Source organism: Chlamydotis macqueenii, chromosome 1, assembly GCF_036417535.1.
Source record: "Chlamydotis macqueenii isolate bChlMac1 chromosome 1, bChlMac1.mat, whole genome shotgun sequence".
In the NCBI taxonomy this organism is placed as follows: Eukaryota; Metazoa; Chordata; class Aves; order Otidiformes; family Otididae; genus Chlamydotis; species Chlamydotis macqueenii.
The window spans coordinates 69375236-69391291 of NC_141556.1; the positions used below are offsets into that span (position 1 = coordinate 69375236).

Genomic DNA, 16056 nt, shown 5'->3' on the forward strand with positions numbered 1-16056 from the left:
GCTCAGTGCATGTCCTGCTCATTGCTTAATGGACGGTTACAACGAGTACCCTCCCGGCTGAAAAGCAGCAGCTTCACTTGCTGGGCCAAAAGGAGCTTCTTCCAACAGATGCAGCAGGAAATGTGCTATTTTTGTTATCATGGAAGTCCCTCTGGGTGTATCTCAGGGGTGTAAGGGTCCCCTCTTTCAATAAGAGGGAGCTATACGGGATATTTCTACCTCACAGTTTTGGCTTTCTTGTTATAAAAATGTAAAATTTAAATAAATTATAAGTTTATTAGTCCAACAGAGGGAATCTGGGATGAGGAAGAAAAGTATGCTAGGAACACAAACAGATTCTTACAAGTCCATGAGCGTGCACAATTTTGTCATAAAGGAAAACTTCTAGGGCAGGATGCATCCGTGGGTCCACAAAGGCTGCCCTTGCTGTGAAGCAGGGACTAATCCACAGTAGTGTCTTTCTCTAACAGAGTTAAAACACTCCCTCCACAATCGAATATGTGTAACAATTGAATTATTAATAAGAACACTAATAAATAGCCACAGGTAACAACGTCCAGTAATTTAGAAGTGGAAGTTGTAGGATGCAGCAGGCACACACACCCATCACTCGTCCATCTTTTTCCTAAAAGATACAAAAATGAATCTTCTTTCAAGTATTAAAAAAATAAGTTAATTGACATAAAAGGGTCAAAGTGACTGAGGGCCCAGGCAGGTCTTAAGCTTTGTTTCCAATGTGCAAAAACAAAATACAGAGGAAAAAAAATAAAAACACTGAAAAGTCTTAATGGTGGTTCAGTCACTTAAGGGCTTCTCCCTTTTAGGGGCCTAACAGCCAGGGAATGCCGCCTGGTAACACCCCTGCCCCAGCACACATTTACCACTGTCCCACAGTCAGTATTTTCCAGTGTCAAAACAGTCACAACAAAAACAGAACAAAGAAGCCCACCAGCCTCTAAGCTGTGGCCATGAAGACTAAGGCCAACAGTAGCTGTCTCTCCAGTGTGTAAGCAAAGCAGAAGGGCATCTTCCCTCTCTCTTCTTCTCCCCGGTTTTCCCCACATCAAGATGATGATTTAGGAGGCTATGATAGGGAGAGTCCTCTGATGTCCAAAGCTCTCTAAAAAACAGGAGGCAGAGTTCCATCACGCATACTAGTAGTTATCTTCTCTGCCTCATATTTCTTCATATCCATGCATAATGATCAACTGCAGATTTCTTTGGTGGGGAGGAAGACTAAAGCAAAGAAGGCGTTGCCCTGGGCTTCTAGAGCTCTCTCGGACAGCTGACTCCACCATACAGGCTGCTACAGGCTGCTGTAGTTTTCCAGAGAGGGTTGCCACTTCCCTCCCTTTTATTAGAACTGGTGTAGTAAAAACGGGAAAGGAACAGACTGCCACAAATCCAGTTTAGTTAAGGGTACTTCTTCCCTTAACCTCCTTCCCCACACATGGATTATTCCCCTCTCTCCTACCACACACAAAAAATACGTCCCATGGTATAGGACCTCAAGGAGACTCCACAGTCTCAACTCATTATCTTCAACTTGGCTTGCAGACATGTAAAACTTAAGCTTCTGGAACCAACACACTTATCAAAAGGCTTCTGAGTGCTTCAAACCAAATCCCTGCATGCTGTCAGATCCTTCAGAGGTTTCTCCTTCAACATCTTCCTATCCATGTAATTCTGGCGAACTCAGGGTAGGCCAACTGGACAACACAGACCAGCAGAGGTAAATGTGTTAAGCTCAGGACCAGTTCAAGCTAAAACCTTTGGAAAGCATGACTGCCTCCAGGTCCTTGTCTTCTTCTTTTTCTCGAAGCCGTTGCTCCTCAAGGAGAGCCACAAGAGAATCTCTCTGCTCCACTACTTCCAGCATCTCGTTCAGGATCCTCTTCTCCTCTGAGAGCTCCTCTTCTGTCTTCAGATGATCTACAAAGATATCAAAAACTGTCAGCATTCACAAGGCTAGAAATATGCACATACAATCTACAAAATGTTCCCTTTTGCTCTCACCTTCTACTGCCATCCTCTCACGGAGTTCCTGCTGTAATCGACTCTGCCTGTCTTCCAGCTCTAGCTCCCGAGCACTGAAAGGGAAACACCAGGAATCCAAGTTCGGGGTCTATCAAAATACTCCATACATTGCTTCATATCCATTCTCAGTTTCTGTTCCTCCTCTAGATATCTGCTATGCATTTTACCAATCTGTTTTGGAACAACTCTTAAAACTCCTAAGATATATAACTGTATTTTTTAAAGATTTAAATGTACTTTCAGCATCTCGAGTTCTTTACCTTCAGCTAGGAAGTGCAATATAGAAAGTTGAGCAGATTATGAGTGGGATTAAATCTAAAACAGTGTAGAGGAACAAACAAATCTGCAATCACTGCAAAATTATACTTTTCCTCTACGTTTCTCCTGCCACTTCCTGCTCTAAAGACAAAGTCACTTATCAACTACGGACCTGTCAGGCCATTGCCTTTTCAGATTCCAAATCAGACAACATCTCGGGGATTTTCTGACACAGGCACTAAGATGACGAGCTTCCACACTGCCTGGGTCAGCTGACACACTCAAACGAATTTCAGTGAATTTGCAGCATGGGGACTGAGAAAGCACCAATATAATTAACAGGAAAGAAGTATTATCATTTGAGCCCAAATGAGAGGCACTGGGGCTCCACTACAGGCAGAGGGCCACATGGGAAAGGTGAGTGAATTAAACACTTGGCTACACTTAAAAATGGATTCTAGTAAAGCCAGAAGGAGTCACACATTGTTTCTGCAGAGCCGGAAAACACTTGCATGAAAAAGACGTGTTTCATCCAAGAACAGCTTGGGAATAGCTCAGAGCTTTAAACACACATCTGTACTTCTGCATGTGCACAAGTAGTTTGCACTTTCATTCCTTATTGCTATTATTCCTTCTTCTACCGCTCTTCTGAAATGTGCTTGGATTCGTATCTCAGCCAAGAACCAGCCTAAGAGGCTTCTGACCACCTGGCATTATAGGGAAGACAGTACTGACAGATCTTCCAATACTATTTGTAACATAAATCCCCCTTTCGAAGCTTTGCGCATTCACTCACAATATCATCAGTTCGGACTCGTAGCGAACCAAGGCATTCTTCTCCTGCACCAGCTTGAACCACTCCTGCATCAGCTTGGGATCATCCTTCTTACCCATGCCTGCCAAAAAAAACACTTGGTAAGCTTTCAGGTAACACCCTGCAATCCTTACAAGCCCAAACTGCGAAAACAACAATGGGGCAAAATGTGCAAAGAAAGCCGAGCAAGATGCTGCCAGAGCACTCCCAAGCCGGGTCCATTCAGTTTGCCTAGAGTACACAGAAGAGTGGAAGTCACTTCCAAAAGGATTATCTTCTCTTTCGAGCCTGATTTTTTTTTTTCCTGAAATTCTTGTGATTGCTTGTTTCTTCCTCACTCTTAATGCAGAAAGCCCAGATTTCTGTAAGTATTTCACTTTGCCTTTCATTAGAAGAGCTTTATAGATCCTCATGCCAGCTACTTAAATTTATGCTCATCAAAAAAGGACTCAATTGCCACTCCATGTGTTTTACCTTTCTTTTCTTCAATTGCATGTCCTCAGTCTTTTATTTTACTGGCCAAAAGTAACATCCTATCTTGTCTTTTTTCAATAGCTAAATAAATCTTTTCTGACTGCTTCTCCTAGCCACAAATATCTATCCATCTTGAAGATTCCCCCGCACACTGAACACAGAAACTACCTCTACTATATTGCACATTGTTGGAAGGAAACACACATTTGCTAATATCAAAGCAGGATAAAAATACTTTGGGCCTTGGCCACCTCGTACAGAACTCTTAGGTGGTATTTCACTTATTTTAAAACCAACTCCTAAACTTACTCAGTAGTCTACTGATGAATCTCACATCTGTCAGGAGTTATGTGGAATAAATTGCAGAATGCTGTTCCCAAAGCCTTCTGTTGCTATTTATCAAATGCAAGAGCTTACCAGGGAAGCAGCTCCTACCAATCTCCTGATCTGGGCCACTGATTCCACACTGAACCACCTGCAGCTGATTGCTGTGACTTATATCAGACACCATCAAGGACACTGGCAATCTGCCTGCCTGCATGGAAATGGGGCAGGAGCAAGGCCTCAAATCAAGCTCAATAGTATTTTCGAGTTGCTGCATCATATCAGCTTGCACTGCAGATAACCTAGGCATCCTAAAGTAACTAACATCCCTGTCTGTGTTCGTTATTATGGATACATACTATCTACATCAAGAGCAAAAACTCTTATTTTGATGCTAAAAATAATCAAGCAGCTTTAAGTAAGCAAGCTTACTATTCAGACTCTGGGGAAACACTTCACAAAAGGCCACATTAATGGGTAGTTAATTCAGACCTGTGCCCTCCCTCCACCCTTAGCATCTCAGGTAAGTGCTTCACTGGAGCTAAACAAAGGAGAGCCTACAACTCCTGTTAAACTGCAGCTGAGGCTGTGAATACCTGTCTTTGGATAAATCATAATAGCACATCCTTGGGGAATACCCGACCCAGCTGTACCACCCTAAGAGCCTCTGGCTCTGTGGACTTGATACCAGTGTGTTGCTCAGTTCCAAGCATTCCTTTCTGAGCATCTCTGCACAATGTGCCCGTGTGGCGACAGGACAGGGAGACTGTACATGCAGATGTCCAGTGCTGTGGTGCCATGAAAGCACTGGGAAGTCTCCCCGTCCTTTCCGATGCCAGGATGTATAGAAAACAAATGCCTCTAAGAAAAAGCCAGAACACAACGCTACTGACCTATGAAATACGTAAGTATTTTTAAACAGCCAATGAGCAGAGGAATAATGGGAGGATTGGAGAGGGAGCACTGACGACTGATGTGAGGGAGCACCATGGAAAGCAGAGTATGTGGTTAGCAAAATTACACCATGAGCACACATAAACAACCCCTTTCCCCATGCCTTGGCAATGGAAACTCTATGGCAAACTCCACTTGGGACAGTTAAAGAAGGCACTCAGCAAGACAGATGAGGGAAAATTGGTCTAGCTTAAGGTTTGTTGGTTTTTAAAGTTCAAGGATGTTTTTGCAAACCAGTCCTTATAAAGACACAGTGTTCCTTTAATCCATATATACTAATTAAAAGGCCATTTAAGGAAGGAGATTTTCTTCCCTTACCCCACCTTCCAAACATCTTTCAGGAGGAATAGAGAAACTGAAGCCACCAAATGAAAACAAACTTTTGAGTGTGACGTTACTGCTCTCACCGCTGCTGCCCAATGTCCCTCCCAGTCACTGCACCTTCCCTAGCACAGCTGGGACTAGCAAAAGGGATACTGTACCTTTAGTAACTTGCCACAGGCCCAGAGAAGCTGCTTACCAAATTGCTACTGAGAAGGTTGGACACAGAAAGAAAAGGACTGGGGACGGGGCTGGGGGCCTCGAGTTCGCTAGCTGACTAGTGCTGCTACGACAACCCAGCTGTGGTCAAGGAGAACAGGGAGCATGTGAGGTTACGTTACCTTCATGGGCACAGCAAGGGCAGAAGGAGAGAGGTCTACGACGTGGTGTCCCGGCATTGGGCTCAACTTCAATAGGACCAAACGAGGAAGAGGAAGAGGCAGGAGAGGAAGAGGAGGTTGGAAGTGGAACAGAAGAGGAGGAAAGGGGTGAAATAAAAGACAAGCAAAGGACAAAAAGCATAAGAGTGAGAAAGAAAGGAAACATAAGAAGAAAAGAAAAGAAAAAATACAAGAAATGGAGAAGCAGAAACAAGGGATACAGTCTACAGATGAATAATGTCCCTAATAAGCACAGATAACAGGTAAGAGGTAGATTGAGGTACTGGTGAACTCTTACTGAGCTGTACAAATACCAGGCAGGAGATTATTGTCACTGTACTTTTTCCTAATGTACATTTTTCAGTCACATGATCTTTAACCGAAAGGTTTGTGAACAAGATGTCAGGACGAGCAGAGATGAATATTTAACTCCTGCTGATAAATGTCAAAGTTCAAGCAGGGTTACAAAAAGTCTCACCTGCATGCATAAGACACCAGCTGTAAGCAGCCACCCTACCTGAAAGCTTTATCAGGATCATGCTCTTATCACCATAGCAGCATCCACTGATGGTAAAAGTGTCCTTTTTAATGCAAAACAATTTCTTCAAACAGGGAACATCACAGGGAGAATCTGATTAACCAGCCTGCCAAGATCTGCTGTGTCAAGTACGTAAGTACACATGTACTCAACTGTACTGTTGTGCTTAAGGGGGGAAAGGCTTTTGCATGGATAAAAAAAGTGATTCACATTAGAGTCTGCAAAGGCAATGACCAACTGAAGGCTTTGCAGAGTTAAAACGGTAAACTGGAAACCTCTCCCTTGACATTCTCACTTCACAAAGCATTTTAAAGCTTACAAGTCCTGTTAGTATCGGTGACTTATTGAATCTTTTTCATCTTTTCTGTCACCTAGTGAAGGAGAAGTATTTCTCATGTCTAAAATGGTTCAGCTGTTTAAACACCAAGAATTTGCTTTTCAGCTGTACTTAATGTTACAGAGATAACCAACATCACTAATAGTTACAGAACATATGCACCAGGAAGGTGATGAGCCTGAAACATCAGAGCTAGCAGAATGGAACACTTACTGCTCTCAATGCACAACTGCATTTATAAAAGGGAGGCATTTCTGTCTTGGGAAAAGGCATAAACTCCACAACAATAATATGGTAAGAATAACGCATATTTTGGAGAAGTCAGCAGAGCTTGATATACGTGGTTCAGAGACAGCTTTATAGAACTAGACTATCGGTGAACTGGGAAGGCTTTAGAAGGGACCATCACAGAACTAGACCAGCACACAGAGGACACACTGGAGCGAGAGGGAGAGCACATTGGCTTCAAAGCCTGTGACTGAGCAGCGTGGCTTTCTCAGACAGGAAGAAACCTCTGTACTGGGAGCAGGAAGGGGCAACATTAGGAGAGGTACCACAATTGGCCATATGACAGTTACAAATAAAGCATCGTACTAATATTAGTTGACAGTACCAGAACCTTAATTCTAGTTGTTCAAAATTTTCCGACTTCTTCATTTAAAATAAAAAAACCACTAACACTTTTTTCATATGATTGCTACTTCACAGATTTGGGTGCAAAAGCAAAAACAAACAAGAAAAATCTGAAACTGCAAAGGCGCTGTGAAGACTAAGCTTCCACACAAAGCAGAGCATTTAGTGCATGATACCCATTATATTTTTTATTTCATATCCTATCCTATTCAGCATGAAATCTTCTATATGTGCTTTAATACTCTTAGACCTGGAGGGACTAGGAGACAGACATTTAACTACATGGAAAAATCCAGTTTTTCAGGGCTTGAGATTTCAATCAGAATTGTGTGCATATATGTGTGTATGGGATGTTGATAACTCAAACGCAGCTAAATTTATAGTTTTCAAACCACAGACATATAGACTTGGTGAGAAATTCTCAATTTGCCATATTTGATCTGCAAATAAATATCTGGTATGTGAAAATGCCATTAATCTCATTGCGACATGACCACAAACTACTAACTTTTGTCATCAGTGAGCAAATGGTCTGATCCTAGGAGAAAATACCATCTTTGGTCTTCAGTAAAAAGCCACAGGACTTACACAGCAGAAAGCTGTAATACAGAACCCACTCCCTGCAATTGTTTTCTTCCTTTGCTCTTAGTTGTGCTATTTTTTAACAGAAATATTATCCTCCTACTCTTGTCTAAGGAAAACGTGTCCTTGAATCAAGTTACAAAGTCCATGGTATCTATAATAATCCTGGTACTGGAAATGTTAACATTGTTTTTCAGTAAGAGAATGAACATAACCTGTACTACTAAGATCCTTTCCAGTTACTCCAAATGTAAATTCTAGTTGCATCAGTGAATATAAATAATATGATTGTTACAATTGCTTTGGAAACAAATTCTGTCCAGCCCAGGATGACTAGCAAGGCTTTAAAAAGTGTTCCTTATCTACTGGAGGTCCTAAATAGCAAGGACAGAGTGAAGTACAACTTGAAAACTTACCTCTTATAGTTCTCTAAACTGTGAAAACTACACCTATTATTTATGCTATAAAATACATATAATGCAGTAGAATTTTAAATATATTTTTGAAAACTTCTCTAAGATGACAGTCATGAAAACTGCCTCTATACCCTTGCTAATAAAGAGTATCGATACACGTGGTACAGATACTATAAGCAGACTGAAATAGGAACTTTCTAATTTTAAGAGGAAAACTATTTTATCGTATTTCCTAAAACAGAGAAAGATTTTTCACTGACAGTAACAAATCTTTAAGTGTATCCATGTCACACATTTCACTATCCCTTCAGATGACCTCTTTCAAGAAAAGGCCTCTTAACTGTTTCAGAAACAGAGAACTGGGGGGAAAAAAAGATCATTTGATAAATGTAAAAAGCATTCCCTCACCCAGCTGATAAGTTTAGACAGCGAATGTATCATCAGATCATTCACATTCCTGTCAAGGTTAATTTTTTAAAAAACACAACTTCACAGCAAGAGCTCTTGCTGTGCGTATTTATGTTTAAAGACAATCCTAAGAAAAGGCTGAACTCATCCAGTACTATTAAAGGAGAACTACATAATACCCTTGTTCACAATATGGTGTTAAAAACTGTCTCATCTACCTCATCCTTATAACTTGTCCATTTACAAAATGAAAATCCTTTCATGTCTTCTTATTTCTCCAGCCATCACTAATCCTACAATATACAGTATTATTATATTGTTGTCCAGAAAGAGACATCACCACCTTATGGGCTCATTAAAATGAAAACATGATCATCACTGCATGACAATTTTCCTGGCCATAGAGTCAGGGCCAGAAGGAAAAACTCTTTTGATAAGCAAATACTAGAAAACAAGCAATCCCCTCTCTGTCTAAGTCTCCTCCATCACCAAAAACGCAGGCCAGGTCTGGCAACGTAGGTCTTCATCCACAGCATGGAAAGAGTGCTGCTGGCAGCAGCAATGCAAGCTACCCACTTCCCCACTAAAGCCGTTCGTTTGGAAGGAGCTGAAGCGCAAGAGAAGAACCATTTCTGTGACCATTCACTTCTTAGGTTCCCCCTGTGCTTGTGTCAGCAAAAGCCTGAGGTGTGTATAGCATAGCTTCTGGACAGAACGTTGCCACTTTTTTTTTTCCTTCCCCGGAGAAGGAAACCCGCCAACAGATCGTGTTAATCACAAGTTGTTCCTTTTCAATGCCACAAGCCAACTTTTCTGAATGTGTGTAAAGCCTTCAAAGCAGAGGTCAAGCAGAGGCATTCAGAAAGGCACGAGAAGATCGGTATGGAGCCAGGAGCTGCAGCTCATTGAGGAAAGGAGTGTGCCCCAGCTCCCAAGCACACTGAGCATGTGGGAGAAGTGGAAGATCTGCCTTGCAGATTAGCCACATCTCATCAATACAGTGACCGGAATTATCTTGCCTCTGTGAAAAGAAGCCTTTCCCAGATCTTTCTGGGAAATCTTTTGTACAGACCTTGTTTGTCATAGTACTCTTGAGAGATTGCAGACTTTGCTACAGTGGTAGAAACCAAGAGCCAGGCTAAGAATAAATACCATAGCTCCAAAGCCTCTTCAAAACAAGGAACAGAAATTGTATAGCCACCATGAAAATATACCTTCCTTTTCACTGTTTGTTGTTCTTTGTTACACAAGCTACACTGGACTGTTGTCTTCTTTTTCTACTTTTCATTTACCTATTGTTTACAGAGCAATACTTCAGACTGGTTTTGTCCTTTTCTCCTGTAGCTACATAACACTTCTTCATAATCTGAAGCACAGTAGTAAAAACAATCGATCAGGATGAAGAAAGCATAGCAGAAAGTTTGAGGTAGCAGACATCATTATTCCCATGCTATAGCTCACATTGATCCTCTTCACTCTTTGCCTATGTCCTGTGGTATGAGAGCTGTGATGATTTCTGAGAAGTGGCGAGCCACCGCAAATCAAAATGACTTGAACAGATGCATCACAGACCAAACGGGATCAAATCCTTTGCAAGTTTTGAATCCAAGGACTTTGATTTCTATATTACTGACTAATCACAGCAGATGGAAATCAGCAACATCTGGCAGGAAATCCATCTCTGAGGCTAATCTCAGTTCTCTTGAACCATTACGCAGACACTTGACCTCACAAGCTAAGAGCAGGACACTTTAGAAATTTTTATTCTACTAACAAATTCCATCACTCATTTAGCAGGCAGACTAAGAGCTCTAATTTTAAGTCAGTGCTTAAAATAAGGATCAGTCCAAAAGAGATTGGTAAGACAAACTGCTCTGATCACAGGAAATATCCTCTTTTCCACCTTTCAAAAATCAGTTATGGTCAGAAACTCAAGTACTGAAAAATAAAGCATTCCAACTTTTTAATATTTGTTGAAGTTGTTCAACAGCAGTGTTGTAAAAGAACAAGAATATACGGAAATCCACCTCTTGGAGAACAGCATCCCCACAACTACAGGTATTACATAAAGCTGAGGGCAAGGATTCTGCCAACTATCCCATAAGCACATCACTTGGAGTGTCTGACTTAACAGTTTACTAAAACTCTGCCAAAACCAGTATCCTCTAAAGTACAATCTCTAGAAGAAACCTGAGGAAAACTCATAGACCACTGAATTGTCATGCAAACTGAACCTCACTTTTATCTATCCAGCAGAAGAGAGGGGGTAGGTGAAAGGGCGAGGAGAGGAAAGAAAACTAAGGAAAGCAATAGTTGGAGTAAAATACAAACAGAAATGACCGCACAGAAGTCTTCTGCTTCTACTAGACCTCAAGGCACTTCAAAGTACAGCCAGAATTAGTAGAGTCCTTGCACTGGCCCTGCCTCCCAAGACTGAGTTTTTGTGTGCAGTTGTGAGAAGTGTGCAGAAAGAAGCACGTAAATGCTAATTGCTTGCTTCCAATACCTAACAAGTACTCTTATTATGCTTAACAAGTTCTGCTTATCAAGTGCTCCTTCCTGCTCCAAATTTACAGCAAAGAAAACAAGTTACCAATTCACTTCAGTGTCAAAAGCAGCTGAGACTGCAAAAACAATGTTTATCTTACAACTCCACTCCTCTTCCAGGAGAGCCGTGTTTGCCAATCACAAGAAATAGGACTGTTCCCACTTCAGTGTATCAGACTCCAGCCCTGCAGAGTTAGATCTGCGGGACTTCAAAGGACATACTCAGCTCAAGGATTTCAAATAAACTAGTAAAGAGTGAAGTTGTTGTAGAATATGCTTATAAACAAAGAATTAAAAAAAACCCCACAACTGCACTTTTTTTTTTTTAACCCCTGATTACCTGATATTCCTAAGGCTCTTGTAAAGAAGCGAGAACATATGTCTGAAATCAGCATTATCAAACACACCAGCTTTCTTCCTTACATCCTTCTCGCCTGTCTCAGCATAATCCAGACAAGAGCAAAACAAGATAGGAGCATGGGGCTGTTTCCTCAATGATTCCCTGCTGGGTGCAAGGCCACAGAAGCCACTCATCTGAAGGCAGAGGGAACAAGGGAGGTATTTTCCACAGGCAGATGAGGAGCAAACTGGGACAAGGAACAGGTGGGTAAGGAGGAACTGAGGCTAGGACTAATTAAGCAAGGAGACTAAGAATGCAAACTACTAAAGGAGAGGAGATAGAGAGGAGAGGGAAAAAGGGGTAAAGGGTAAAAGGAGATGGCAGATTTGTGGAGAAGATATGACCTACAATTTTCCAGACAAATAATGCTGGGTAGAAGAGGCAGCAGAGCCCAAAAATTCTGGGAGAAGGCCAGAGGCAGGAACTGAGGCTGTGAGGACTGAGTCGGTGGGAAGACCAGAGCAGGAGTGAAAGACTGGGAACAGCTAGTGGGGAGGAACAGGAGGTCTTGAAGGACGGAATACTAGGATTTCTTTGTCAAGATGGCAGGATTAAAATTAAATTCCTGAGAAGCAGAAACTGGGATTGGGAATGAAAACGGAAGTGAAGTAAGGGACTTTGGATGGAAAAAGACAGGATTAGGACAAAGAGTGTCTGGAAAGAGGGAATAAAAGGGACAAAGAGTGTGTATCCACCAGAGCACTATATCCTTCCAGTGTCTGGATTAGAATTCATGTTTTCAAGTCTCACCATTGCATAGCTGCCAGCAAACATCTGTGAAATCCACTGACCGTGTCCCATTTCCTCTCCATGAGGATCTACATAGAGGATGACAACCTAGCATTGCTACCAGTTATTCCATAAGGGCATGAGGTGGATCTAAAGGTTATAAATCTGTTGATATATCAACATAATACAAAATCTTAATTTCAGTTGACTTTGCAACCTTTGTAATGTTCTTTTAACATAACCGCATACATGATATACACAGAGGAATAATTACTCAGAATTGAAATGTGACCATCTGTAGCATGAAATGAAACATCTGCTTTACACAACAGTACATGACGTTTTAGAACAGGAAGAGAGGATTATGGCATCTGAGCAGAGCAACGGAGGTAGTTAAGATAGCAATCTGTAATCCCGCAAACTGGAACTTGACCAAGGATCTCAGAAGTTACCACTCCCTTGCAGAAGCTGTTGCGCAATCTGTAACAACTAAATGAAACGCAACTCTCATTAGTGTAAAGCAAATCCAGAATAAATTAATGCCCTAATCATAAAAAATTATTGCCAACTTACAGATGACTATTCAAAGTATTTTGTAATTTTGCTTATCATTCTACTGACAGCATGACTCTAGAGTCATGCCCATGCCTCAGAGACACAAGTTGCCAGTAGAATAATTAACTACGCAGCCATCCTAGCTGCTTATAGAGCTCAGCAGGACCATGCAGCCACAGGGCGCTCCAGGGATTTCAATGGCACTCCACCCAGATGCAGCATCCTGCACAGACATGTTAATTTTGCAGCTGAGCTCGAAATTTGCCACTGAATAGTGACAAGTATAATGAGAGCAATCTATCCCTTCTGGCAAAAGTGTTCTGGCAGCCCCAAAAGCAAATATAAAGCAAATTACAGAGGCAACAAAACGATACTATAAGGCCACATATTCCAGCAGGCTACACTGGTTCATTGCATTTAAAGGGATACTGCCCAATACAGTTTTTTTAAAGTTTACTTAGATTGAGATGAGCAGAAACTTGATATAGTTTTAAAATATATCAACCATTTTAAAAAAAAATTGAATATTGTCTCTGACTGTTGGAAGCTCAAGTGACTGAGTCACCATATAAATAAAACCAGCCTGTAACAGAAGATCAAAAATGACCACTATGGGGTGACTGTCTGAGCTCAGAGAAATGGAAAAAGCAAACAAGCGAAAAAGGTAAAAAGTAAATTAAATTTTCAATTGAGATTTTCTGCAACACAATAATTTTTTAAATGACAGTGTCCCTTTAAGTAAAGATTATTTTGCTTTTTTAAAAGCCACTATTAGTGATTTTGATGGGTTTGCTGTCTCTAGAGGCATTAGGAGGAGAAGCAGGAAGAGGGAGAGGTATAGTGGAAATAGCAGTAAATAGGGATAAGGGTCTGTTAAGTGTAATTCAGCATCAACCCTTTTACAGCTCCTACTCTATGCTCATAAAAGTATGTGCCAGCCCTGATGGGCATAACTAGGAAGAGGGTTTCAAAGTCTGCAGAAGATACCCCAGGAAAGAATGCCAGAGGGACTGAACAGTAAATGAAGCACAGGACTACCACATCAAAATTAGCACAGAGGAAGTGGGCAACAAATTAGCTCTTCTTAGGAGAAAAGTCTTCCATTTTTAAACTCAAACTCAGGTGGATGTTCTTCAATAAAAGCCTGTCGTGCCATTGTGCCAGGACAATCTGGAGTCATTTCGAACAGATAGCTAAGGATAGATACTATGTGGGATGTGGGACAGCCTCCCCCCTGAAGGAGGAGGAAAAATGAAAATTAAAAGCCTGAGCAAGATTACATTTGAAGGATCAAATGTAGAACACAACAAAAACAAGGGAAGACGTCTAGCGATGTGTCTTGGATCAGGCCTAGAGCATGTGGATCTTTCACTCTGCAGAACTGGATGTAATGCGCTCCCTCAGCAAAAAAACACAGCTTAGATCAAGCAACTTTATACTCTGAAAGACAAACGAAATGAGACTCTCGGATGACAAGGCAACTGAGTAGAGTTTGCTTTCTCTTTGATCTGCTGACAGATGTGTTCATTTTATAAGAACAGATTTTGGGTGATTAAACCAGCAAAGGGAGTTTTAATTTTCAAGATGGGCAAATGCTAAACAAATGCCATTTGCAACCCAGAAGTTATCCACCTACTAAGGGATTCAGGCAGCAACATTAATTGAAGAAATGCAGAACCATGGAGCAGAGCAATGACCAGATTAGAATTGCTAAGTGAAAAAAAAAAAAAAAAGAGCTAAACACTGTAACATGTGTTTAGCACTAAATGATATACTGAAAAATAATAGCATAGCAAGAAGCTTATTAGCTGTGTAATGATGCAAACTGGGATGATGGGAAACTCTAACAGCAGATTCCAGCAAAAATGACTGGGGCTGTTAGCAGTAGATTCTCTCCTAACCTTACAGTAAGACAAAACAAGAAAGAAGTCTCTGTCATCTACAAGTTGTTTCCAAAGTCCCTTCGGGGAGCATTTTGTTTTTGTTAGATCATCAACACACTCTGGCTTTTTTGGAAGAAGCAAACGAGCCTCAAGAGGCAAAGAGGGAGGCAATGGCATGACTAATCCTTCACAGTGCTGGTAGCTCTTGGGAGCTGGTCAGTTCCGTTGTCTCCTTCACATTGAAATATTTTCCTACAGAGCATTTCGATGGTAGAGTTGGATTTTGCAAAGGAGAAGCAAAAAACCAGAATGGCTTCCCACTACTAGCAGGGAAGGTGGCTGGAGTGAAAACAAATTGTAAAGTTTGAAATAATCAGCACTGTGGAAAATAGAAGAGGGAACCTTACATGTGGTTTGTGAGGCATGCCAGGATCTCCTCTTCCTGAGCTGGAAAAGGGGTTCTGCTATAGCCAGTCATGCGCAAGGGCTGTTTCTTCTTGTTTGTGAGCCAAGGATGGGAGAAGTAGGTGAAGGGAGGGGTGGGTGGGGAGGAGTGTCAGCAGGGTTAGTGCCAGCAGGAGGTTCAGCCATACATACCACCCAGATGCAAGTCGATGAGGTCACTGTAATAAGACTCTCCCCAATAGTCTACAACAAGGAATGGGTGAAGACAGAGTTATTGAATCAGATACCCACCCTAGCCCCACACAATCAAAGCAATATATGAGAAAAAGACATACAGACAGAAACAAACAAAAAAAAAAAGGCAAACAAGAAACATGCAGATATACATGTGGGCACATATATATATAGAGATAGATATAAATTATACGTCTCCCTTTGTCTGCATACATATATGTACACACACACATAAATACATCACAAACATACATATTGGGAAGTTGAGGAGAAAATTCCCAGCATGCAAGAAGTTCACACAGAGACACTTCACTTATTTCAGTCTGCACCAGTACCTGACACTGATGTCTTTCCTGTTCTTGCTGAGAAAAGCAGAACTAATCTTGTTGCTTTTGTGTTGAGCAATATGGTCAGAAGGAAACAGTGTAATTTCTTACGTCAGCTGCAGGAAAGGTGAAAGGGTTGATTTCTTGGAGGTGAGCGAGTGGAGGATGTGTATGTATGGCACACAGGTGGAAGGCACTGCCTGAGCGCTGACACGAGTGGCTAACGCCTGTGCGTAGAAAGATGGGTGTGTGGGTTTCTGCTAATGCAGTGCCTATGCCAGAGAAGAACCTGCACAGAAGTGTGCGGAACAGAGACACCTATGTCCACAGCTGCTAGAGACAGGTACACCATTAGTCTAGCACTGTGTAACGTACCCAGGGGGAAGAGACACATGGGAGTACTTGAGAGCATAATTTCTCACTGCATGTGATTCACTTGATGTAAAGAGATGTCTCAATTTTTCGGCATTGATCTGACAGTAGGACACATTTTCTCAGCTC

At 41.5% G+C, this 16056-nt stretch overlaps 1 protein-coding gene across 1 annotated transcript in view; it reads right to left on the reverse strand.

Moving 5' to 3' along the window:
• Nucleotides 1–256: 256 nt before the first annotated feature.
• Nucleotides 257–16056, reverse strand: part of MICAL3 (microtubule associated monooxygenase, calponin and LIM domain containing 3) — a 162921-nt gene continuing 147121 nt past the window's right edge. Inside the window, exons 39-43 of the mRNA XM_086755798.1 lie at nt 15188–15238; nt 5524–5589; nt 3092–3191; nt 2017–2090; nt 257–1932 (exon numbers count right to left, since the gene is read on the reverse strand). Coding sequence (XP_086611924.1) covers nt 1748–1932; nt 2017–2090; nt 3092–3191; nt 5524–5589; nt 15188–15238 — 476 coding nt within the window. The 3' untranslated portion in view covers nt 257–1747. The remainder of the gene's footprint in view (nt 1933–2016; nt 2091–3091; nt 3192–5523; nt 5590–15187; nt 15239–16056) is intronic.